The sequence below is a fragment of the Embiotoca jacksoni genome, unplaced genomic scaffold (assembly GCF_022577435.1).
Source record: "Embiotoca jacksoni isolate LCO1_2020_lvr unplaced genomic scaffold, fEmbJac1.0.p SCAF_31, whole genome shotgun sequence".
In the NCBI taxonomy this organism is placed as follows: domain Eukaryota; kingdom Metazoa; phylum Chordata; class Actinopteri; family Embiotocidae; genus Embiotoca; species Embiotoca jacksoni.
The window spans coordinates 5,004,623-5,029,410 of NW_027185383.1; the positions used below are offsets into that span (position 1 = coordinate 5,004,623).

The following is a 24,788-nucleotide window of genomic DNA, read 5'->3' on the forward strand; positions in this document are numbered from 1 at the left end:
AAGATGCCTGCAGTTAGCAAATTGCTCAAATAAAACACAGCCAAAAGCATTTCTTGTCAGGCTGTTGACAATTAATGAGGCTATTTATTCCATTGTTTTAGTGTTCAGCTCGATCAGGCATACCCAAGTGTCATATGCTTCCTTTAAAGGCTGGTCCTGTCCATCAGCCTTTTAAGGAAACACAACTAGAGTAGCAGTCAGTTGCGCCCTTTAGTGGACACATTACAGGCAAACAAGCAGTTTCACTCCTGTTCTGTCCAAATAATAACACCTCAGACAGATACATCAGCTGCATCAGTTTATTGACCATTAAGCAACTGACGAGTTCATTCAATTAGAAATCACACCTGCAACCCCGAACCAACAATCATACAGTACAAATCATCCATTCAATTGCACTATACACAACGAACGCAGCACATCATACAAAACTGAGTCCGACACTTTTTAATTTGACCTTGATCTAATGGAAACTGGTTTCTAGCTTTGATACTTACTGTACACAGTTAACCTGAGGCAACTTTTATGGAGGCATAGTGGTGGGTCGTGGTGGTTAATGGCCACACACCTGGGACAACTGGTATTGCTGCAGCGTGGAACACCTCGATCGCACCTTTTTCTGGCATTGCAAAAAATCAATGGGTATTGTCAACCTGAGTATACGTGTCATCTGGTAATCAACCAGGCTGATTTAGCCATGCGAATGCTAGCAAATCATCTCCACTGGGGGAAGAGTGAGAGAAAAATATGAACACCTCGCTCAATATTCATCGTTCACAAGATAGGAATAGCTGTACGTAGTCATTACACTCCATCAGGCTGTTACTTGGAGGAATTTTGTTTTAAAACACTGGACTGGTGTTGATGCAGCGGTCACATTTTTTCTGCACGTGACACTCAAAACCTCACGTGTTCTCTTCTGACAGACATACAGAAACAATGTTGTGAACACTTTTGTGTGGTAAACTGACCTCTAGTGTAATAATACATCACACACACAATGAGGGAACACGGAGAACAATGGTAGGAAACATTCCCCAGATTGTCAGCACAAATACAGAGTGCAACCCTGGTTTGTCCATCTCCTCTTCATAATTCACATTTGGAACCCTTCCAAACATTTATTCGACCGCCTGGCCATTAGGGGTTCAAGTTTTATCAGACATAAAAAAAATATATATATCATAATAATAATAATAATAATTAAAAGGTTTGCCCTCCTTTATTCATTATCGGCATGAATTTCAATGTAGCAGCAGGGAATACATGAAAAAAAAAATTGCAATCTGGGAGGGAAAAAAAAAAAAATTAACAATTACATTAAACATAACTAATAACAAGAGTAGTCATTATAATAAAAGGCATTTCAATTCTCTTTTTTCCCCTCTCTCTCTCTCTCTTAAGTACAGTGATACCATTGGGCGTTATTTACAGCACAACCCCCCACACCCCTCTCCGCTCTGTGAAGAGAGGTGCGACGAGGTCAATGAGGCCGGCTGCTCGACTCGGACGTCCGCCGCTGCCGCGGGGTGCTGTGGCCGTTTATGCAGCCGTTGTGACGTTTGGGTCCACCGTTCAGAATGTCTTGGATGTGCTGTACTATCAAGTTGATGGCCACTGCAAGAAAGAAGAGATGGTTACTAAAGACGTGATTTTCAAATAGTCATTAAAAAGTCAGAAAAATCTAATCTTGTATTTGACTATCGTCTTATTATTTTGTTTTTACTGGTGCCTGGTGGTAATGTATTAGTACTGCCACAAGGTGGCGGTAAAACAAGGCTACCAGGCTCAGGTAAAACATACAACGCTGCGAGATTAGATGCTCCAGTAAAAACATGTTAAGAATCCTACAACTATCAAACCGTTCGGTGTAAATCTGCTTTTAAAAAAATAAAAAAATGTAAACGAGGTGCAATGAAAACTCTGCCAAGTAAAACTAGCAAATCAGAAACTGGCGTAACACGAGTCTCTCTTTCTGTGCGGGCGTGTATGTTCGAGTACAAGTCCAATAGTTTCCGGTGGATATTAAATTGTATTTTTGTTTGAAATGCCAGTCACTAATGGTTACACAAAGGATCAAAATAATTGCAGCACCAACAGGAAGTTTTTATTTCACACATTCTTCTTCCTTGTCAAAACCCAAGCCCCAAGGACAGGGATGGGCTTTGATGTAATTTTGGTGTATAACTACAGCCTGCTCGTTCATCGAGTGCCTCACAATGGCCCGAAAAACACATTTTCCCAACACCTGATCATCGGAAAAAGGAGTGACCGTAGAACAGTGAAACATTTTTTCTGAGAATCACGCCCGGCTGCAAAATTAGCAGAGTATGGTCTTACCAAGGTTATCTGCTCCTCGTGGAATAATCACATCTGCATACTTCTTAGTCTAGCAGAAATAAGAGATAAAGTCATGGTAACAGACAACATTTATGGCTCAATAGAGCCAGACTCGTACACAAGTGTGAATTGTTATTAACAAGGACCTCTTCAATTTGATAAAGGATTACTGCCAATATGTGTGGAGCAGAAATATTTACAGCTGAAAAATAAAACTCGTCAGTGCCCTCTGGTGGACATAGTACATAATAGCACCAGCGTTTCAGCCAATATTTATTAAATCTTCAGCCTGTTCTCTTCTGTTAATTTCTTGCTAGATATTAACCAAAATTCACATTTAAACTAAAATTGTGAGTTCATGTTGGCCATCCGCTGCACAACTGGCCACAATGAGTTAGGAACATCACTTACTGGTAAACAGAACTCCTCGAAGGCCGGTTTCACAAAAGTGATGTACTGAGCGAGCACTTGCTCCAGCTCCCGACCACGCTCACTGATGTCTCTTAGAACTGAAACAAAAAGCCATATGAAATAATATACAAAGACAAAAATGTATCAGAGTAAAAGCCCACACTAATCACTGCCATTGTCCTGCAGGGATAGTCGTCTTGGCAACAGTTAAATGAGTTAAACGGTCGCCCAATCCTCACTACATACCTCTACGCGAGAGGCGGGTGTCTGGATCCGTGTCGACAAACAGCTTCATCTGGAACAGATCTCTGATGTCCTGCGAGTAGAACATGAGGATGCCCTCGAACAGGACCACGTCAGCCGGATACACCGTGACAAACTCATCTTTCCTGAAACAACACAGAAAAGTGAGTTACTATGTTCAGACACAATTTTAAATTACTAACCCAATTAAGGTATTAACCGAAGGTTACAACCAGAAACCTGTTCAGGATTACTGGGAACAGCACATCAAATTTCTGTTGTGCAGAAACAAAAAAAATTGATGGGTGTTTAACTGTGCAGGAAATTAGGAGGCGCTCACCTGGAATGAGTAACAAAGTCATAAACGGGGATCTGGACAGTCTTGCCCTGCAGTATCTGTCTGAGTGTCTGCATGATCAGCTCGCTGTCGAAGGCATCTGAACCAGAAAACACAAAGTCTCACGCGTGACCTTCACATTGTTTAACCCCAGTTACACCAGCTTGGTGTGCACCCATCGACACGTGGGACCCCACACTGCACGTTTGGTAACGCAGGAATCCCTTTCATGTAACGGGTGTTAGGTTTGGTCTCCGAGCCTTCGAGCAGCTGCTTCTGAGGGAGACTTGCTGACTGGGGGGATTTTAAATCAGCTGAGAAAGGAAGCAGGAGCAAGAGGGGGGGGCAAAGTCACACTCCAAAAATGGAGTCTAGGCTTCTGCCAAATACCCTTTGGTATATTATCAACGTGGCAGCAAAGCTGCATAATCGGTCTGGCTGAACAGGAGCCAGATTTAAACATGCTGTAGTCATTACCACCTCAGCCTTTAATTTAATCTCTATCGTACCCATATCAGCCTCACCTGCCACTTACTACACAACAGGTTGCTTCTGTTTACATGCGCCATGATTTAGTTCACAACACAGTAAGTCTGGTAATTAAAACCACACACCAACTATTGCAAATTGAGTATTTGGGTCAAATACTTGGAAAGATATTGAGGTCTGCGATTTGGTTCGCAATTATGTGCCTGGTGCAAGCTGGCCGAGGGGCCAAATCCAACAGTGCTCACGTTCTGCGCCACCGACTGTGCAGAGTTTTCATACCTGGATGATCAAAGTTGAAGTGGCCCTTTTGTGCCTTGGCTTTCTGCTCCGGAGTTAGCACCTTGTAGAAGCTATCCTGGCTGAGGATGGCCACCTGCCGCTGGTGGTGGTCGATCTTGTTCTGCCCCAGCAGCTCCATGATCTTCTCGCATACCGACGACTGCAGAAAAAGACAAATTAACAACACTGGGGGAGGGGGGGGGAAACAAAACACATGGAAATAAAGAAATACCCAAAGGCCACAGAGTAAAATTTGTCCTTGTGTTGAACACGGAAATAGCATAGGTGGGTGATTTTCCCATCTTGTATGACGGTCACTGACAACCAAAGGTGAACCGCCCTGTGCCCAAACCCGTTTGTCCTCACTGACCTCCCCATCAAAAAGAAGCCGGTGCCCAACGCTGACTCGGCATTCCCCCGCCGCCTTTGTGCCCATAAAACAGCGCTACAATGAATTCGGACGCCCCCACTCGGGAGCTGGCGGGTTGTGTCGACCCCGTTCAAAACCCAGCAGTTTCACACAAGAGGACCGAGCTTTGAACGTCACGGAGACCCGGCCTGGTGACACTGACAAACCAGTCCACAGTAACATCTAATTGACACGTTAAAGCGATGACCCTGAGCTGGAAAAGTAATTCATTCATATTTAGATCATCTTTTTTTTTCTTTTTACAGACTCCTTGATGCTCTAGCCACATCACTAATGTACTGAAAATAATGACTGAGCAAACTGATGACTTTTTTGTTGTTGTTTCCATTACCGCCGGACCAAAGAAAGCCAGAGGAATTAGAAACTGGCCTTTAATCAATCAGCAGCGAGGCTGATGACTGTGCAAATCGATATGCATTGCCTTGCATCTACAATAAGTTGGGAAAATTACATCACGATGACACACCACGACCAGTCAGCTAATTAAAACTAGTCTGACGTCAATAAAAGCACCAGCGACCACTTTTTCTCTTCCTCTACTGTCCTTTACAGGATGGAAGCAAAAACACTGGCTTAGTGCCAAGGGTGATAAAATCTGTGACAAAGTCGGGAGGAGGGACTAACCGGAAGGAAATTAGACCAAAGGGAAGCGAGTTTTTATACCCTCAGCGCTTCACTTTCATATTCAGCGTCATACTGAAAACTAAAAATAACTCTTGAAGCCATGAAAAAAAAAAAAAAATCCGATATAATCGCCAATTTAATAGCATATTGGCAAAAGCAGGCTTGTTAGTTGAGATCTTCAATTTAAACCAGGTGTTTTGTTTTTGTTTTCTGCACCAATACAACCCATTCATAACAAAGAAATATAATGACGTCTTCGGAAAAACAGCCACGTCTGCGTCCTTTCTCCTGGACAGGAGGAGTCCGGGCCGACGTGCAAAAAAAAGGCTCGGTTGGTACTGCCCACGCTGCTGCTGCTGCTTGGGTTACGGTAAAAAAAAATAAAAAAAATAAAAAAATAAATAAATAAAAAATAAATAAATAAAAAGAGAGAGAGAGTCGAGAAGACTGTTATTGAATTTACCGGCGGTGTTGTTAAGACCAAACAAAATCAACCTGGCTAAAACACGGTTTCTTATATATATAATATATAATATATATGTTTTTTTCGGTCCCGTAGAACAAAGAGACGACACGTGGGTGAAGTCTGCCTGTATCCGTTATTCACTAAACATGTAGGTTGACGTTATTAACACGTTAGCGGTTATTCCAGGTCACTCATACAAACGCGACCCAAAAAAAAACAACGAGTATCGTTACTACTAAATAAAACACCGGCGTCGTGTTTTAACAGATATTCTCGGGCAGGAAGGAAATGTAGTCCTCAATGTTTACAACCAGCAGTATTAAAGAAAAGACAGCTGATTTATCTTGTGATGGAATTTACAGTTTGCCAGGCGGCTAGCTGTGCTAACATCAGCGACATCCACTTAACTTAGTCGTTTCTGCAAACTACTAATTACTTCACGTGAAAAGAAGAAGAAAGAAAGAAAGAAAAATAAACAAATAAGAAAGTTCACCAACAAGGAAAACCTGCAAAAGCAGTGCGAGCAAAAAAAAAAAGGGCTGGATGGTTAAACAGATGAGAGAGAGAGAGAGCTGTCAATCACGCCTCGAAGTCTCGTTCGCTGAAGCCACGCGGTCAACGGGCGGCCGAGATTTAAACTCTAAATATACACACGGGACTTCGCTAAACCCGACAAAAAAATAACGAGCCGGCCCAAAGAGTGCCGACCTTGCCGCTGGCGGTGCCTCCGGAGACACCGATGAGGAAAGGCTGTCGAATAATGGCGATGGTGTCGCCGCCGCGGTCCCTTAGATGTGTCTCGCTGTCCCCGGCCATACTTGCAATGTGCCGCACGAGCTGCTGTGCTGGAACATCGTTGTGACGGAGCTCCTCCCACAGCACCACCCTATATTATACACCACCGCAGTTTTTATTTATTTACGCATTTATTTATTTATTTTTAACACAAGTTCACACCAACAGACACCTAACTGGTATTTGATAACTTTTAGATCGGAGAATATTTTCTTAATTATCCTTTTTTTGTGTGTGTGTGTGTGATTGACAGTAAAATGATCCAATAGTCTGTTACGCTCTTATCAGCGACTGTCGCGTTTCCTTAGCCCCACCTCCTCAGAAAGAAATAGTGTAATGGTAACCAAACGTTATATGCTGCACAGTTAGATGAAGATTCATAATCACAAGAGCCACGTTTAATGTGAACAGTCTTGTAGGTAAGTGCAGAAGAAAATGTCGCTGGCTTGTAACTGTTTTTTTTTTTTTAGACTTGCCATAGTGAAGTGAAACTCCTTTTGACGTTTTCTAAAGAGACCGTGTTGCATGCGTTGCGCTGACCTGCAGCATTTTGTGTGTTTGACAGTTATTCGGTTAAACGTGGAGGGAGCAACGGGGCCAGTTTGAATATGCTCCGCAGGCTCGCTGCGTTCCCGTGGCGGGGGCCCGCGACGGGTGCTCCTCTCGTTGCGGCGCTGCGGTGCCTCTCCTCGGGCTCAGTGGAAGTCACGGTCCCGCTGAACTTCTGGGCCGGCAAGAGAAGGACAGGCCGAGAGACATGCGGCAAGGAAAGTGTTTACGAACCCGCAACAGGTCCGCCACAAAATTCTTATAATATCAAAAGAAAGTGTTTCACGTTGGACATTATTGGCTGTCTTAACTGGACTTTGGTCATTGGTCTGTGATGATGTCTGTCTGGTGATCTCTCGTGTAGAGGAAAACGATATCAGGTGTTTTAAAAGGTTACATTCACTTTCTGATTACTTTCTTGTCTTTCTACGAAATATATTCGGCATTTTACATATTCAAGAAAAGTGAACTGTTTTTTTAGCATTATACTCCTTCACATGCTCATTCATATCCACATAGTCACAGCTGACCACTTGTATGGCCCCTGGAGCAGCTTCAGGGGAGCAGAACCAAAGACATGGGACCACAGCCTGCCTGGTACCCCATGCATTCAAGATTTTAAGTCCCTGTGGCTCGGCACATTAACTCCATTGGTGCTGCCACAGAGCCTGTATGCAGCCCGCTGTTCTAGCACAATGTTGCCTCTCCTCTTATCACTATTGCCTGCATTAAAAATGACATTTTCAGCACTGCAATGTAAATGCCACGCTGACTTCAATATGCCATGGGCCTGTATCCTGTAGACTTTGACCTTAATTTATTTTATCAAAGCATGACACACACCGAAGAACAAACAAAACAAGATGGCCTTGCCAAAGAGAGGCTCTGCCGGTTGACTTGGCGGTTTGGATGTTTCACTTGGCAGGTCGTGTCTTGTGCCGTTTGGAGACGTGTGGTGCTGTGGAGGTCGATCAGGCTGTGAAAGCTGCCAAGTCGGCCTTTAGCCTCTGGAGCAAAATGTCGGGGATGGAGAGGGCGAGGATCATGATAAATGCTGCCCACTTGATTGAGGTGTGTACTCTGTATTTGTTTGTATGTTTTATGTTTGAGAATCTCTAAACTAATTTGTCACAGATTAAATCCCATCATGCATAATGAAGATGTCAAGAGACTTTTTTTTTTAAGTTGGAGGAACGTTTTGTCTCATGCCGAGTTGTTGCCAGTTTTGCTCAACCCACACTTAGATTGGCTCAGTCGAATGAATTAACACTTTGAAAAAAACACCCGAAGGTCCTCCTTTCAATCATCCTCCTCCCACAGTGAAACTCAGTATTAGATAACAGTTTCTAACTTCAATCATTATATTTCATGAAAAAAGCAACCATAAAGTTTTGCACATCCTCTGTTGCTCCCACACAAATACAACTTGCGGGGTTTGCTCTGGTTTTCCTGCACAGAGTAGGAGAGAGGAGATAGCTGAAATGGAGGTGGTCAACAATGGGAAGTCCATCACAGAGGCCCGTCTGGATGTGGACTCTGCCAGACTGTGTATTGAGTACTACGCAGGACTGGCCAGCACTCTGGCAGGTTCGTATAACGTTCACATATTTTCTCACACACTTAGCTGATGAGTGTCAAATAAAATAACCAATAAGGGGATGTCAGCAAATTTTACTTAATATTATGAACTAAGTGATCCCCTATGGCCTTTGTATGGTACACCATGAGTGCATTATAGGTTACATTATGTGTAAAAATTCAAATTGGTTTGGGCCTGTGGACCAATGATGAAGGGACATACAAATTAAAACAATTTTTTTTAATAAAGTCTAAGTCTAAGTCATACAACATGTTTCCTGTGTCTTTCTAACCTTGCATAGCTAGATCATTCTCCACTCTGTATGGCTGCATGTTTGTACACTTTAAACCAATCACAATCATCTTGGGTGGTGTTAAAACCAGGATGCAGCGACGCTGCCCTTGCAAAATAGTGTCTGGAGGGGGGACTTGTTATTATGGAACATTTGCCAAAAGGAAAACAAATTTATTAAATTTGTATTTATTTTATTTTGATATAGTGCCAAGTCACAACACAGGTTATTTCATGGCACTTAACACATTAAAGTCCGTACAGCAGAACTTTACAACATTATACAGAGAAACCCAACAATCCCACATAAAGTTGCTTTTTGTTGCGACTGGGATTTTGAATACAGTCGCTCAGATAGCAGGAGAGGAGAAGAATCTTACCCGAAATAGTCGACCAAAGGCAGGTTTATGAAAAAAAAAAATTGTCTTCCTCGTCGGACTCGTCTTTCTACAAAACTGTCAAAGGTAAAATACCACAAAAAAACCTGATCTGCTGATTATTTAACATACAGTGCATCCGGAAAGTATTCACAGCGCTTCACTTTTTCCACATTTTGTTATGTTACAGCCTTATTTCAAAATGGATTAAATTCATTTTTTTCCCTCAAAACTCTACACACAATACCCCATAATGACAACGTGAAATACATTTTTTTGAAATTTTTGCAAATCTATTAAAAATCAAAACCGAAAAAAATCACATGTACATAAGTATTCACAGCCTTTGCCATGATACTCAAAATTGAGCTCAGGTGCATCCTGTTTCCACTGATCATCCTTGAGATGTTTCTACAACTTGATTGGAGTCCACCTGGTAAATTCAGTTGATTGGACATGATTTGGAAAGACACACACCGTCTATATAAGGTCCCACAGTTGACAGTGCATGTCAGAGAACAAACCAAGCCATGAAGTCCAAAGAATTGTCTGTAGACCTCCGAGACAGGATTGTATCGAGGCACAGATCTGGGGAAGGGTACAGGAAAATTTCTGCAGCATTGAAGGTCCCAATGAGCACAGTGGCCTCCATCATCCGTAAATGGAAGAAGTTTGGAACCACCAGGACTCTTCCTAGAGTTGGCCGCCCGGCCAAACTGAGCGATCGGGGGAGAAGGGCCTTAGTCAGGGAGGTGACCAAGAAACTGATGGCCACTCTGACAGAGCTCCAACGTTGCTCTGTGAAGAGAGGAGAACCTTCCAGAAGGACAACCATCTCTGCAGCACTCCACCAAGCAGGCCTGTATGGTAGAGTGGACAGACGGAAGACACTCCTCAGTAAAAGGCACCTGAAGGATTGTCAGACCATGAGAAACTAAATTCTCTGGTCTGATGAAACAAATATTGAACTCTTTGGCCTGAATGCCAAGCGTCATGTTTGGAGGAAACCAGGCACCGCTCATCACCTGGCCAATACCATCTCTACGGTGGCAGCATCATGCTGTGGGGATGTTTTTCAGCGGCAGGAACTGGGAGACTAGTTAGGATGGAGGGAAAGATGAATGCAGCGATGTACAGAGACATCCTTGATGAAAACCTTCTCCAGAGCGCTCTGGACCTCAGACTGGGGCGAAGGTTCATCTTCCAACAGGACAATGACCCGAAGCACACAGCCAAGATAACAAAGGAGTGGCTTCAGGACAAGTCTGTGAATGTCTTTGAGAGGCCCAGCCAGAGCCCAGACTTGAACCCGATTGAACATCTCTGGAGAGATCTGAAAATGGCTGTGCACCGACGCTCCCCATCCAACCTGATGGAGCTTGAGAGGTCCTGCAAAGAAGAATGGGAGAAACTGCCCAAACATAGGTGTGCCAAGCTTGTAGAATCATACTCAAAAAGACTTGAGGCTGTAATTGCTGCCAAAGGTGCTTCAACAAAGTATTGAGCAAAGGCTGTGAATACTTATGTACGTGTTATATTTTCATTCTTTATTTTTAATAGATTTGCAAAAATTTCAAACAAACTATTTTCACTTTGTCATTATGGGGTATTGTGTGTAGAATTTTGAGGGAAAAAAATGAATTTAATCTATTTTGGAATAAGGCTGTAACATAACAAAATGTGTAAAAAGTGAAGCGCTGTGAATACTTTCCGGATGCACTGTATACTGCCATCATTTTGTAGAAAAAAAGCGTGCAAAATTTGAATGAAATCTATTTTGAAATCTTGACACCGTCACCCTTTCAACTATTAACGTATATTTTTTATTTATCCGTTTTTCATTGTTAAGGCCAGCATGTCCAGCTGCCTGGGGGATCCTTTGCCTACACCCGCCGGGAGCCTCTGGGAGTCTGTGTTGGTATCGGTGCTTGGAATTATCCTTTTCAGATAGCTGCCTGGAAGTCAGCTCCAGCTCTGGCCTGTGGTACGGGATTCTTCTACAGCTGTCAAAACAGCTTTTTCTCTCCATATCTAAGATTAAGAAGAACGTCTCACATACAAGTGTAAAGAATTCAATTAAGTTTATTAAGAAGTTAGACTGTGGGTCAAGGAAAAACTTGAAAACATTCTTGGGTTTGAAAAACCCCATTATGTCACAAGTGAACAGAAAACATTCTGATTGGATACAATAAATTCCAAATTTGGTACATATGATGGATGAACATTAAAAAAATTTAAAAAAAAGTTTATTTTTCTTAACGTACTTTTACATATTTTGTTATTCATACCAGATTCTTCCAGGTTTGGTTTTAAATGGCATGAACTGCTGTAACATCTAAACATATTGTGCAGTTGCAGTCAGTTTTAAATGTCCGGTTTACACATTTGCACACTAAATCCAGAAAAATGTAATGGCATTTCACCTGTAGGTGGCACTACAGTAAAATGATGGTCTTGCACTATATATCAAAGTCAATCACTGTAATTAATGGAGAATTCTATATAATATAAGGAAATGTGCAGACTGGACATCCTTTAAGTATAACCTATGACTTAAATGAGTCAAACAATCGAAGTCTTCATTTTTTCCCGTCCTCCCTCTAAAATAGGTAACTCCATGGTGTTTAAGCCCTCACCGGTGACACCAGTCACAGCGGTCCTGCTGGCAGAGATCTATGAAAAGGCCGGCGCTCCAGAGGGGCTGTACAACGTGGTGCAGGGCGGCCAGGAGACCGGCAGCTTACTGTGTCACCACCCCGATGTCGCTAAGGTGTCCTTCACCGGGAGTGTTGCCACGGGACAGAAGGTCGGTGTTTGGGACATTTCATTTCAGATGTGTCAATATGGTTTTATGGTTTGGAAAACTTTTAGTTCTGCCTTTTTTGTCCTACTCTGTGATATGACCGTGATGGGGGGAAAAAAAGGATTTGTCTCTTCCTCTTGTTTTTGCATTGTGGCTCCGGAAAGTCTCTCGTCAAGTAGGCTCCAAAACGTTTCCTTTGTTTTCTGTTTTTTTTGCAAGTGATTCTTTCTGCATCTAATTGACGACTCCCCTGTGTTGTTATCTTGTGACCTACAACCAACTCCGTATCACCATACGAAAGCAGATATAAAGGGAATGGGAGTGACTGTCAACTGTTTGTCACACTGTATGAAAGCTGCCCTAAGGAAAGCCCTGCCGGAGAGAAAGACGAGGACTGCGGAGGGTAGAGCCCGGCTGGGGCGAGCCCTGCAGAGGAGAGGACTGCTGGGGGAAACCAGGCTGGGTAGAGCCCGGCTGGGGCGAGGACTGTTGGGGAGGACTGTTGGGGGGAGCACTGCTGGACACCTCTCTTTGAGGGTGCATGTAGTTGCTCCTTCTTGCGAGAATAAAATGTCCGATGTGTTTGATTTTGAACCAAGCCTCTGAGTAATTTTTCTAACAGACCGGAATCACTGATGGATATTCATCTATGCGACTTTGACTCACAGATTATGGAGATGGCTTCTAAAGGGGTAAAACCGGTGACTTTGGAGCTGGGCGGGAAATCTCCTCTGCTCATCTTCCAGGACAGTGATCTGGAGAACGCTGTGAGAGGAGCTCTCATGGCCAACTTCCTGTCTCAAGGCCAGGTGTAGAGTGTTTGTGTTTGATATGCGTTCACTTTGTGACTTAAGGGAACTTTATTGGCAGTTAAATCAAAAACCACTTGTGTCGAGCTCGCAGCCTATTAATTAATGGGGGATTTTATTTGTATCACAGGTCTGCAGCAACGGCACACGGGTCTTCGTTCAGAGGAATGTTCTGCCTGAGTTTGTGGAGGAGGTGGTGAAGAGGACAAGAGCCATTGAAATAGGAGATCCTCTATTAGAGAGCACCAGGATGGGAGCGCTGGTCAGCCAGCCTCATCTGGATAAAGTCCTCTCCTTTGTTGATCAGGCAAAAAAAGAGGTAAGACTTGTCCAGATCATTTATCTTGCTTTGTCAATGTGTTTGTGTGCAGCAACTTTAATTTAGACTCTGGTGTTAATTATACTCTTACTAGGGAGCCACGGTGTTGTGTGGGGGGGAACCTTTTGTCCCGTCAGATGCCAAACTCAGAGGCGGATACTACATGACTCCATGTGTACTGGGTAACATACATTTTTTTTTTATGGATGAAATATTACTTTTCCTTTTTGTTAACATTTTTGGAGGTCCTGCAGATTATTTATTTAATTTCCAATTTAACCAGAACACCACAAAAATGTCTTAACTCAGAGGGGTCCAGTACAATATAAATACTGCATAGATTTATGATTCTTCGAGGCCTCACCGGTGTCCCAATGTTCTCGTCCTTTGTTTTTACCCCCTCGTAGGTGACTGCACAGATGAGATGACCTGCGTGAAGGAGGAGATCTTTGGTCCCGTCATGTCTGTGCTGTCCTTCGACACAGAGGAGGAGGTGCTACAGAGAGCCAACGACACCACGATGGGTCTGGCTGCAGGTGTTTTCACCAGGTCGGTTTGTGGGGGAAAATGTGCCCATTTTTTTTTTTTGCCTCACAACTTTCAGAAAAATCTACATTTTAAAGCAGCAAAATGAAGACTGGTTGAAGTATAAAGTAGAGAGAAATGTATGTCAGTAATGGCATGTGCACGTGGCAGCAGATTGCTTAGTAATCATTCTCAGTTATTTCAGTAAATTCCCCAACACATTACCACTTTAATGTGTTTAAAATGAACACACCTTCTGTAGGGACGTGCAGCGAGCCCATCGTGTGGTTGAACACCTCAAAGCTGGTTCCTGTTTCATCAACAACTACAACATTACTCCTGTGGAGGTGCCCTTCGGAGGCTTCAAAATGTCAGGTACAGTATATTAGGTTGTTCCCTGCTTTCGTTTCCTCACCATGAGTTATGCTATGAGTTATTTGAATGACACAGATCTACTTATAGTGGATATAACGAAAGGAAAATGTTATGTTATTGTCTGATGTGACCTCTGGAGAGTACAACTTTGTAAAAAAAACCACAAAAAAAACGTATTTAAATCCTTCCTAGTCGCAGTAAGTAAAGTGGAAGTCGCTTTCTGATCCTTACTTCACCAGGCATAGGGAGGGAGAACGGCCAGGTGACAGTTGAATACTACTCCCAGCTGAAGACTGTGTTTGTGGAGATGGGAGACGTGGACAGCCTCTTCTAGACCACACAGCCAGAGGGGGCTGTAACACCGAGCCGGAGGCTGGAACAGACGGTCTGGACGAGGACATCTCTTCCATCACTCAGGGAAAAGCAATCAAACACAAACCAGCCCCGATCAATGGGGCTCGAGGAAGCCGTCCTTTTTTGTGTATTTGTTTGTGTGAGTTGAAGGCAAATGTAACTCGGTGTACAGCAAACTGAGGCTGAGCTGAATAGTTAGATATTAGATTTAAAATCAAGCATTATTGTCTGAGCCAAACTGATCTCATCAAAAATTGAAGTTTTTAATATTTACTGAATCTTGATTGATTTCAGCCACGAGTGTAAATGGGCTTCATATTGTCATTCATGATTGCATAGCAGCAGCAGTTTTGTCACACGTTGAAGTTTTTTCCATTTATGTTGAGAATAATATTTCAAATGTATGTAACAAAACAATGTTTACAATCAAGCTTTATTTCTTCAACTATAGATATTAACCTATTTTTGTACACATACAGAATACTAAAAAATATATCACTTTTAAACATTGTATTGATGAAATTAATCTCAAATGTAAAAATGTTTATAATAAGAACTATGACAGCAACGGCCTGCCATGTGGGTAGATAGACTCATCAAAGGAACCCGTCTAACACATTGATAACATAAACAGTGTTTGAAAATATTACAATAAAACAAATAAGGTGTTCATATTTCTGTTTTGTTTGTGCACTTGTCTTCTTGCTTAAATTCTTCTTCTTCTCTTCCTCGCCAGATTCCTGCCACCTGCATTTCTCTAAGATAGACAGACTCAAAGTAAATCACATGCCCAGTTTGCATTGATGTAAAACACAACAAGCTCTAATATGTTATGATTTATATATTTGTTTCTGTATTCCTGTATCTAGTGTGACTACCTTTGCCACAGGTCTTTTTGGTTTCTTGAACTGTGCAGACTCTGTTTAAAGAAAAGCCAGCGATGTAAACCCTTTGTTCAGTTTTACATGTTATTAATAGTAGCAGTACACACAATAGTCTTACCATCTTCAGAGGGCAGGTCCTCCTCATCGCATATTTTCTTGCGAGGATCCTAAGAAGATTTAACAAGAAAAAGCTAGATTTAGTACTTTTTGAGAAAATGACAACAGCAAAGAAAGAGGGAATGCTTTTTTCTTTTAGTTGGACTCCTACGAAACTGAAATCCGTCACTTTAACGGTCTCTTTTCTGGACCCACCTTCATCACTTCCTTCTCCGGAGAATTGCGGCGAGAAACCGGCTTGGTCTCCCTCAAGTGGTTCCCTTGCTGCAGTTTCTCCACTCGGCCTTGCTCCGCTGACACGCGAACCCTCAAGGTGTGGAAGGCAGTCTGCACCTCGCCCACCTTGAAGTGCACCGCCATGCCTTCAAACCACAGGCTGTCACATTCGCCTTCCTTGAAGCCGGGTGGTTGGTAGTCAGCAGGGGTGACTTGAAAGGGAGAGCCGGATATTACCATCATGCAAACCTTTAAAACTGGATTCTGAATTGATTCTCTGATGTGTCTTACTGTCATCGTAGTAGTAGAGCTTCATGGTGAGGTAGACATTATCGGGGAGGGCACCCAGGTTCTGCATGAGCAGGTAGAGCTTCCTGATGAGCAGCACCGAGGCTCTCTTGGTGTCCTCCAGTGTCACCTGCATCTCCATGTTGTCGTTCCTGTATATCAACATCAGCTCTGTCAGCTGCTCTCGGCACTGTCAATATGTGACAAATGCAAACATAAAGCAGATCTATCCCAACCTGAGTATGTCCATCTCTGGTCCCTTCTCAGTGTATCTGAATTTAAACTGGTAGGACTCGATAATGCGCTGAAATGAGAAAAGTGTTTCTTAATGGTGATCACACAACACACTGGTAGTATGACAGGAATATGATTTTCTAGTATTATAAAACAACTTACATTAGGTTCATCTGGGTTGGTGTACACCTGGATTGGAACAATAACAATCTGTAGGTAATATAAGCCATATATTTGATATAAATGTTGCTGTCCTGGTTTAATTTACTCACCCCGATGAAGACAAAATGGAGCTGAAAAGACAACAACAGTTAACAATAGCAAAAGAAGCAACAGTATTGATCAAAAAGGCAGACCACATAAAATGTATAGTCAAGGATGTAGTAGACTTACATACTGCCTCTCTAGTGCCTCAAAGGAGCCCATCATCCTGAACAAAACAAGTGGGAAAAGGATAAAAAAAAAAAAAAAAACATCAGTCAGGGAAGGAAAGTACCTCCAGCCACCAAGTTCTGACTGATGCTGTACATTTTAATTTAGAAATGGGTCTGACTTGAGCTGTTGAGCTGCCATGGCTGTCTGATTCAATTATTACTGTGCAGGATGGCCCGGATGTTTTGTTTACCATTTCACAACTTTGCAGGCACCAGGGGTATTGCCGTTTTCACGCAAAACTTTGATGCACAAATCTGGAGAAATTACAAACAAAACAAACAAAAAAAAAAACAGCATTAATAATTCTCATTAGAGAGTAATAATTACAAGCAAGATTATATAAAAGTTTTTTGATTGTTTGTTTCGAGGTTTATACTGTTATTTCTCTGTTAATCATGGCTTTCCAATACACCTGGGATAACGTACGTTAAATTAAATCGCTTAAAGAAATGCAATTAAGTGAAAGCAGTTTCGTAATAACTTTTTTGTGAAGAGGTCTTTACATTTAATCCCCCCCCCCCCCCCACATCCGGGATGTTTGCGGTCATGTGTGCTCACCTTCCAGGTATCTGGATCTGTAGGCGTCCTCCGGGAAAATCCCCCTGAGATAGGTGATGGAGGACACGGCTACCGCCATCATCCTCTTGACGAAGACAAGGGACTCTTTCTTGGTCTTTAGGTCGTTCAGGAATAATCCTGCCCACTTAAAACATCAGTACAAAGACGATTACTGAACTCGTGTTACTCCATGGCCACACGATGGCGCAATTTTATCTTCGTTGAATGTCATCCAGCCGGTGAGAAATCACGACACCGACTCGTAAATACACAAAGAAGCAAACATATTGTTGTTGTTGTTGTTTTGCTGAAGGGTCGTGTGTACAAACCTCTGCAGTTTCCTCCTTGCTCTTCCTGATGGACATTTTTCCAGCGGCCATTTTTCAAGCTACCTCGGTATGCTGACAAAGTGAACAAACATTAATATTTAATCACAGCTGGGTCCCGATTCCGCTTCAAGTGATATCGACGACACTTTCTTCTGAAATAACAGTTATTTCAATATTTTTCTCCAGGTGCTCCTATTTAAACTATCATCAGCCAGGAACAGACGGACAGATGTGATGAACCACTTTCAGTTTTTCCCGCCGTAAACGCGTCTTCGATGACGTCACTCCGGACGCTGGTACATAAATAAATCGCATTAAAAAGGTATAAAGTCACTCTAAGTTATAAGATGAGCTTCAGTCAAAATTGCATTGACTAATTTTAGTAAAACCAGAATCTACTAACAAGACTATATATATATATATATATATAAGGGAAGAATAAATTAACAATAAAATGTTTATTTTCAAAATGTTTTCTGGTTGGAAAAGTGCGTTTTTTTTGTTTTTGTTTTTTATTTCCCAAAGTATCAAAGTATTGATGAACAGGTGTTTATTCAAGTCATTAAGAACACTGTTGACGAACTGCCAGAGATATCCACCAGCAGGCAGCTCTACATTTAACGTACTAGCAGATAAAAGCTCAGGTGTAATTCATGACCTTAAGGATATAAGTGTAAGCAAGTTCAGCGAGTCAATATAAGCACAACGTCGAGCCCCGATACTAAATGTGAACACAGCCATGATTTATCTCATCAAATACACCTGTGCAAATCAAAATGTCTGCATACAGAAAATGCCCTTAATTATATATTATTAAAGGTCTTTTTAAATTTCAGTGCAGTCCAGCTTTACCAGATGCTTGCATATTCTTGTTTGTTTGAATATGTATAATGTTCACTGAGGTTACTATAGATATAAAGGAAATCATTAGAGTATCCATATATGGTAATCTGTTATTTTTTAAAGTCTGTGAGGTGATGGACATCCTTAAAATATCCAACATGGGCTGCACTTGACAATACCATAAAAACAGCACTGTAAATATGAAGAAATTGTGTTCTTTGAAGTGAGTGTTTTTCTGTCTTTATTTAGACGAAAGAACATTTTGTTGTTCACTGTAAAAAAAAAACAACAACAACAAAAAAACATAAGCAGATTTGTTTCTGGCTCATTCCAATAAAGATGTTTGTTTAGGTCCGTTGTATCTAACAATAGTAAGGAATGACATAATACAACAAACAGACATTTAGCTCTGTAAGACAGAAAATACCGCACACATACATTACCGCAGCATAATTACACAACGACATACTGTGGTCAGAAGTGCACTATTCACTCCACAGAACACGCACACAGCGTGTTGACTACAAAAACTGTCTCTTAAACACTCCTCCGCACGCACAGCGGCCGACTTAAATATGGGAAATGTAATCATGAAATGAAATCTCCTACGGCTGGCAGCGGACTCTGGCCTCGGGTTTATTATTACTGCTTGGAGAAGAAATCTTTGCTTTTCTGGATGTCGGGTTTGATGGTGTCACTTCCTGGTTTCCAGCCGGCGGGGCAGACTGAAAAGATAAGTTTGTAATGAGTCCCGGCCGGTAGATGAAACAACAAAGATGTGCCACATGTACAGTTTAAATCCTGCACTGCTTTGGGCTTTAAACAGACAAATGTGACGGAGGTTCGGTTGTATGGTGTAAAATTTCTTTGTGCCAGACCTCAGCAGTGATAAGAGTACAAACCTTTAAATACAGCCAGTAGCAATTCTAGTCAATTTCAAGCAAGTCGAAACGGTAAACATTGAGTGTCACAGAACAGCAGTAACTTACCTTCTCCGTACTTGTCGGTGAACTGAAAGGCTTGCACCAAACGCAAGGTCTCGTCAACGGAGCGTCCGACTGGGAGGTCGTTGATGGTGATCTGTCGCAGGATGCCCTTGTCGTCAATGATGAACAGACCCCTGAAATGGAGAGAAAGAGCGGTTTATAGGTCTCCAAAGTCTTAGGCCCCGCCCCTCAGCAGCACGGTGACTGACAGCAGGAAAGGACATCTTCTCCCACTCGCAGCTTGAAGCATCTTTTAAAAAAGGTGCAGAAGCAACACGAACAATAGATTTAACGGTTCTAGTCCATATGAAAGCACGCCATGGAGGTGAACAGTAACTCCACATTTTTAAGCCCACCTGTAGGCGATGCCCTCATCCTCCTTCAGGACACCATAGTCTGTGGAGATGGTGCGCCGCGTGTCGGACACCAGGGGGATCTTCATGGGACCCAGGCCGCCCTGCTTGCGTGGCGTGTTGGTCCTTTGACAACGCAGAAACAAAATGTGAGGACTTTGTAAGAGTGATTCCACTCGATCGCCGGGGGTGTTTTTTAAAATATGAAGCTATGTAAATACCACGCGAAATGGGAGAAATGAGAGTCCACAGAGGCGGCGATGATCTCGCATCCGATCTTCTTGAATTCGTCGGCAGCGTCGCTAAAAGCGATGATCTCAGTCGGACACACGAAGGTGAAGTCCAGTGGATAGAAGAAAAAGACGACATACTTTCCTGTGCCACAGGAAAAAAAAAAACAATACGGCTATTGAATTTATCGCACCGCAGTCTAATTATTTATTTTCTTCAGAAGTGTAAATTAATGTCCACTCAATATGTTGTGGCATCACAGAACAATGAATCACAGAGGAGAGCATCATCAAAGCAGGTCCTGCACCCAGCAAAGGGGGAGGCAGACACAGGTTGTGGTGTACCTCTGAATTCTGACAGCTTCAGGTCGTTGAATTGTCCGTCTGGCATCACCGCTTTGGCTGTGAAGTCTGGAGCCAGCTTCCCGATTCTTGCGTTGCCTGCAGACATCTTCAGTCTGACTGGGTTACAGAAGGAGGAAGCTGTTGGTAAATTACACAACTTCTTCTCAAAACCAGACCTGTGCATTGTTTAGCGGCATATGTGAAGTCATTGATTAAAATGAACCCTTCCTCCTTTACACGACAGGGAAATCACATCTCTCTTATTGAGAACATCAACCTACAACCGTTTTGTTTCTAATGAATGAATTGTGCATTTAACTATAATTTTTATTATCAAGTAATCTGCCGATGGTTATCTTGAATATTCATATTAACCTTTTAGTCCTTAACAAGTGTGAAGATAGTCAAACATTTGCCATCAAGATTTTTCAGAGGCCACAGTGACAATGACGTTGTTTTATCTGGTCAAAACTCCAAACATATTAAATCTTTTGACACAAACAAAATCAGCAAATCTTCAACCTTGAGAGGTTGAAGGCAGCAGTAAATGTTCAGGATGTTTGTTTGTGCAGAGAACTGTTTTTAAAATCATACAAATAATTCACAGCCATTTTTTTCCATATCTGTTCTTATTGCCGTTTGTTTTTATTTACCATTTTTTTAAAGTATATAATGTGGCAACATATCTTTATCAGATATTTAGTGTCTTGTTCTACAGATTTGCAATTCTGCTTTTAAATGTTATTGTTATTTTTAATCCATTATTGATTATGCTGCTGTAGCAGAACGAGTTCCTTTGAGGGATCAACAAAGTATGTCTAGGTATTTATCAATAGTTTCAACCCTAAAAGTAACACCATTAGAGTTGTGACAAATCATAATCCGAGTGACTTTCATTCATCTTAGAGTGCTGTAAATATTAGTACACCACGTGAGAGTACATAATACACTGAATGAGTTTAGTTAAAATCAAAACTGAATACCATACACAGATATCCGATGTTGGATACACAACCGGGTGTAATTGAGGCACATACAAAACAAAGCAAATCAAAGCCAACGAAACCCAGTAACTATTTTCACTTCTCCTCTCGGTTCAAAGGCGTTTCCGCATATGGATGTCACTATTTTACAACGTGTCTTCCTTAATATAAACCCCCGGTACATTTTCAGGAATTTGCCCACCTCGGTTCATTTGTAAAGGTAAAGTTATTACTCTTGCGTGCGTTTGGGATTTCACTAGCAAACGGTGCCATCAGCTGAAGTATAAAAAAAAACAAAAAAAAAAAAAAACGTCGAGATTTGTTTGTAGACTTGACTTAAAAATAACCAAAGTTATGGTCCTTTCCTTCAATGGAAACAAAGAAAACTTTCGAAAATGCATTATCATTCTGCAGAAGAAAAAAAAACAAAACACACTTGTTGAATTGTAAATTCACTTACGCAACTGAAAACTTCAATGCGTAAATAAACTGGACAACTGAACGCGTTGAAGAACAAAAACTTAATTAAAAAAAAAAGTGACACATAAAAAGAAAAACATAATTTAATGTTTAAATTAACGTACCTCAGTTTTGACCACAGCACAGAGCAGACACTGGAGAGGAGGAGTGCAAGGGCTGACAGGGTCGATTGGGGGAATTTATACCCTGGCTCGCATCTCGCGATAACATCGTACTGAACGTGAACAAAGCTCACTTGAGCCCAGTCCCTCAGTCTCAACCTGCAACTACACAGCATGACTTTGCAGTTTTCCTTATCATTTTCAGGGAATGCTTATGCTCTTGTGTAACCACATCAAAGCCGGCGAAAGAGGAGGAAGACGGAAGAACAGGATTCCAGGAAATACGTCACTTCTTTTTGAAAGCAGTACCTGTTTAATATCAGAGGGACGTCTTTTACATCAGCATGTGATTCATCATAAATCACTGCAGCCTTTTTTTTTTGATGCAGAACACTAAATTATTTATCTCAAACTTGAAAAAGAGAAGGTCCCTGATGGTTTGCACTTCCCTAAACCAGGTTACAACCAGGCAGGGGTCACAGAGTTGTGAGTTTTCATCACATGACTCAACCTCTGCAAGGGTGTGGAGCCAAGTCATTGTCATCATGAACAAGCATTAAATAAGATCTTCATATTGCTCCATGCTGCAGCCTCTTATTGGCTAATGATTTACTAATTAACTTTCAAAATAAAGCAACTGCCACAACATGTTTTTATTATATATTTCAATTGGTTTACACCGTGTATGTTTCCACCATGTTCCAGATGACGGCAATCTTGCATATGTATGTTTTGTACTGCCAGGACTTAGGCTCTCAGACACAGCACTGAAGAAGACAAAACATTGTCTTAAAATGGGCTCATATTCTAGATTAATATTTTTGTACAATATATCAGTTAATTACAAATAAAATACTTAAAGAGGTAGCCAAAACAGTTTAAAACGTACATACTTTTTGAATTGTTGAATAGATATTATAGAACAAGTTCAGTAAACTTGTTTTATACTGAGTATACTGATCATATGATATTGAGACCACCATTTTCTAGAAGTTCCTTAAGCTGCTTGAATGGCACATCGTTCACTTTTTTCCAGCATGTTATTGCAACATCTTGGGTTTATCCAGTGGATTTATGAAGGTATTTTTCTTTCTCATTTCCTCATCACTGGCTATATTTACTTAATGACTGAACTGAGGAACACCACACATTGTCTCGTCTTTTTCACTCTGGTAGAAGTTTTTGGAATAAAAAAAGGAAGTTAATTGAGTCCAGGGAGTCTGTTGCAGATCAGTAATTTGTAAAGTATATTTTAATTGTGCTGTTCTTAATAAAATATCCCGTGTCTCCTCATGATTTATTTGGCCTGGAGTTTATTATCTTGTGGACTGCTTGTGTTATACAGCATATAAAGCCGTCCTGTTAAATGATTGGCTGCATGATCTGAGGTCACTCCCAGAGGTGCTATTATATTTATATTATATATAATAATATATATTATATTGACTCAACAGGACAGTTGTTAAGACTCAGCAGAGTCATATGTACTACCAATAGCTGAGTCCGATTTACTCCCAAACCTATTATAATGTACAACAAACCTTGTGTGTGACAAAAGGAGATATTACACTGGAAGGGAAATAAAGCTGGTTTCAAATGCAAATTACTAAAGGCCACAGTTTTTTTTAGCTGCAAAAGCTTTATGTCCACTTATTCAAAGGCAGACTTACTTATCTTATCTGTAAACTTTAAAGCTTCTTATTGCCAGTTTCTCAGCAGTTCATGGCCAAAACTTGACTAATTCAGTGGTTCCAACATCAACTATACAACAAATAAAGTCCAGGAAATCATTCTCAACATACATTTTTCTGTTTTTTTTTTTTAGATACTCTCAGTTCTCCTCAGTCTTTCTAATCTGGGCAGACGGAGGCTGTTGTTGTTCAATCAGACCCTCCATCCTGCCTATTTTCTCTGCTGCCGCCGAGCAATGTCTTTGCACGCTGTTGCCATGGCAGTGCGTCAAGGGCCAGATAAGAGGGGACACACACACAATAACCTCCCGTTAGAAACACCGCGGTGGGCTTGTGATCAAACACTGTCCTGCGTTCATCTCCTGTCTCATAATATGCCCATAATTAGTGCATCCACTCCACCACTGAATCTGAAGCAGCCTGATGTTTGAAGGGTACTCATGGATGGATCTATCATCCTGGTTGCATTCAGCGCTGCATAATAACAAAACAGTTGTCACACGTGATGGTGGATTAAGAAATAGCTTGAATATAGAGATACTTTAAATCAATATTGGTAAATGAATGAACAATAAATCTTTAAATACAGTATTGTCTGTACCACACCTCACTTCTTAAGGGGTTTGTTTTCTTAAAATATGCTCCTCTAATGCTCTAATAGATAATATGAAGTACCTGAATGAACGCGGGTGTGTGGTGTGGTATAGATTTCATTGGAGGCCATGATGTAATGATGACAGTGTGAGGGGGATTGAGCTAAATTGTCTCTCAGTGGGAGGTTGATTGTGTGCCAGGTCCAGGCTTGTCTTGAGGAGGCAGCTCCACAGTAGAGTCAGCAGGAGAAGCTCAGAGGGGAGCTGGACAATCCCTGTTCCTCACAGCAGGACATGACAGCAGTTTATAATGCACTTATACAGACATCCATTGGAAACGTACACACACACACACACACACCACCACCACCTCACTTTTATTAGGTAGCTTTTATCAGTTACTCTTTGCTGAACAACTTTAATCAACAGTAATGAATATATATTGTGAAATAATCCAATACATTCTATAAATTTCTGTTTCTGACAGTTTGAGCAGAAACCTGCTGGAGGTCATTTTGTAGGGCTCTGGCAGCACTCCTCCTGCTCCTCCTTGCACAAAGGAGCAGATAGCGGTCCTGCTGCTGGGTTGTTGTCCTCCTACGGCCCCCTCCACGTCTCCTGGTGGACCGGCCCGTCTCCCGGTATCTCCTCCGTGCTCTTGACACTGTGCTGACAGACACAGCAAACCTTCCTGCCACAGCGTGCATTGATGTACCATCCTGGATGA

At 41.7% G+C, this 24,788-nt stretch overlaps 4 protein-coding genes across 7 annotated transcripts; 1 reads left to right on the plus strand and 3 right to left on the minus strand.

Annotated features, from left to right (window-relative positions):
• Positions 1–285: 285 nt before the first annotated feature.
• uck2b (uridine-cytidine kinase 2b) lies at positions 286–6,453 on the minus strand. Of its 2 annotated transcripts, none has more exons than XM_069164568.1 (7): positions 6,328–6,453; positions 4,100–4,259; positions 3,335–3,431; positions 2,998–3,140; positions 2,752–2,849; positions 2,341–2,389; positions 286–1,617 (listed from the first exon to the last, which is right to left on the minus strand). In XM_069164568.1, exons 1-7 carry the CDS (start codon positions 6,433–6,435, stop codon positions 1,484–1,486), a joined length of 789 nt encoding a protein of 262 aa, XP_069020669.1. In that variant the 5' UTR covers positions 6,436–6,453; the 3' UTR covers positions 286–1,483. The 2 variants fall into 2 exon arrangements, with proteins under 2 accessions (XP_069020669.1, XP_069020668.1); XM_069164567.1 differs by having other exon boundaries at positions 4,100–5,512; positions 6,328–6,387.
• Positions 6,454–6,743: 290 nt separating this feature from the next.
• Positions 6,744–15,073, plus strand: aldh9a1b (aldehyde dehydrogenase 9 family, member A1b). Its single transcript, XM_069164571.1, has 12 exons — positions 6,744–6,833; positions 6,980–7,206; positions 7,889–8,034; positions 8,421–8,550; positions 11,060–11,194; positions 11,820–12,016; positions 12,682–12,822; positions 12,953–13,141; positions 13,236–13,323; positions 13,549–13,690; positions 13,929–14,041; positions 14,281–15,073. Exons 2-12 carry the CDS (start codon positions 7,023–7,025, stop codon positions 14,373–14,375), a joined length of 1,560 nt encoding a protein of 519 aa, XP_069020672.1. The 5' UTR covers positions 6,744–6,833; positions 6,980–7,022; the 3' UTR covers positions 14,376–15,073.
• zte38 (zebrafish testis-expressed 38) lies at positions 15,064–17,526 on the minus strand. Its single transcript, XM_069164572.1, has 12 exons — positions 17,457–17,526; positions 17,128–17,272; positions 16,760–16,823; positions 16,528–16,564; positions 16,407–16,427; positions 16,297–16,323; positions 16,137–16,204; positions 15,904–16,052; positions 15,592–15,824; positions 15,398–15,446; positions 15,274–15,314; positions 15,064–15,152 (listed from the first exon to the last, which is right to left on the minus strand). The coding sequence occupies exons 1-12, from the start codon at positions 17,505–17,507 to the stop codon at positions 15,102–15,104; spliced, it is 936 nt and encodes a 311-aa protein (XP_069020673.1). The 5' UTR covers positions 17,508–17,526; the 3' UTR covers positions 15,064–15,101.
• Positions 17,527–18,523: 997 nt separating this feature from the next.
• Positions 18,524–21,859, minus strand: prdx1 (peroxiredoxin 1). 3 transcript variants are annotated; one of them, XM_069164619.1, is made up of 6 exons: positions 21,781–21,859; positions 20,214–20,330; positions 19,860–20,013; positions 19,642–19,764; positions 19,289–19,419; positions 18,524–19,024 (listed from the first exon to the last, which is right to left on the minus strand). In XM_069164619.1, the coding sequence occupies exons 2-6, from the start codon at positions 20,317–20,319 to the stop codon at positions 18,942–18,944; spliced, it is 597 nt and encodes a 198-aa protein (XP_069020720.1). In that variant the 5' UTR covers positions 20,320–20,330; positions 21,781–21,859; the 3' UTR covers positions 18,524–18,941. The 3 variants fall into 3 exon arrangements, with proteins under 3 accessions (XP_069020720.1, XP_069020719.1, XP_069020721.1); XM_069164618.1 differs by having other exon boundaries at positions 20,214–20,351; positions 21,781–21,841; XM_069164620.1 differs by having other exon boundaries at positions 20,214–20,326; positions 21,781–21,830.
• Between the last annotated feature and the right edge of the window lie 2,929 nt (positions 21,860–24,788).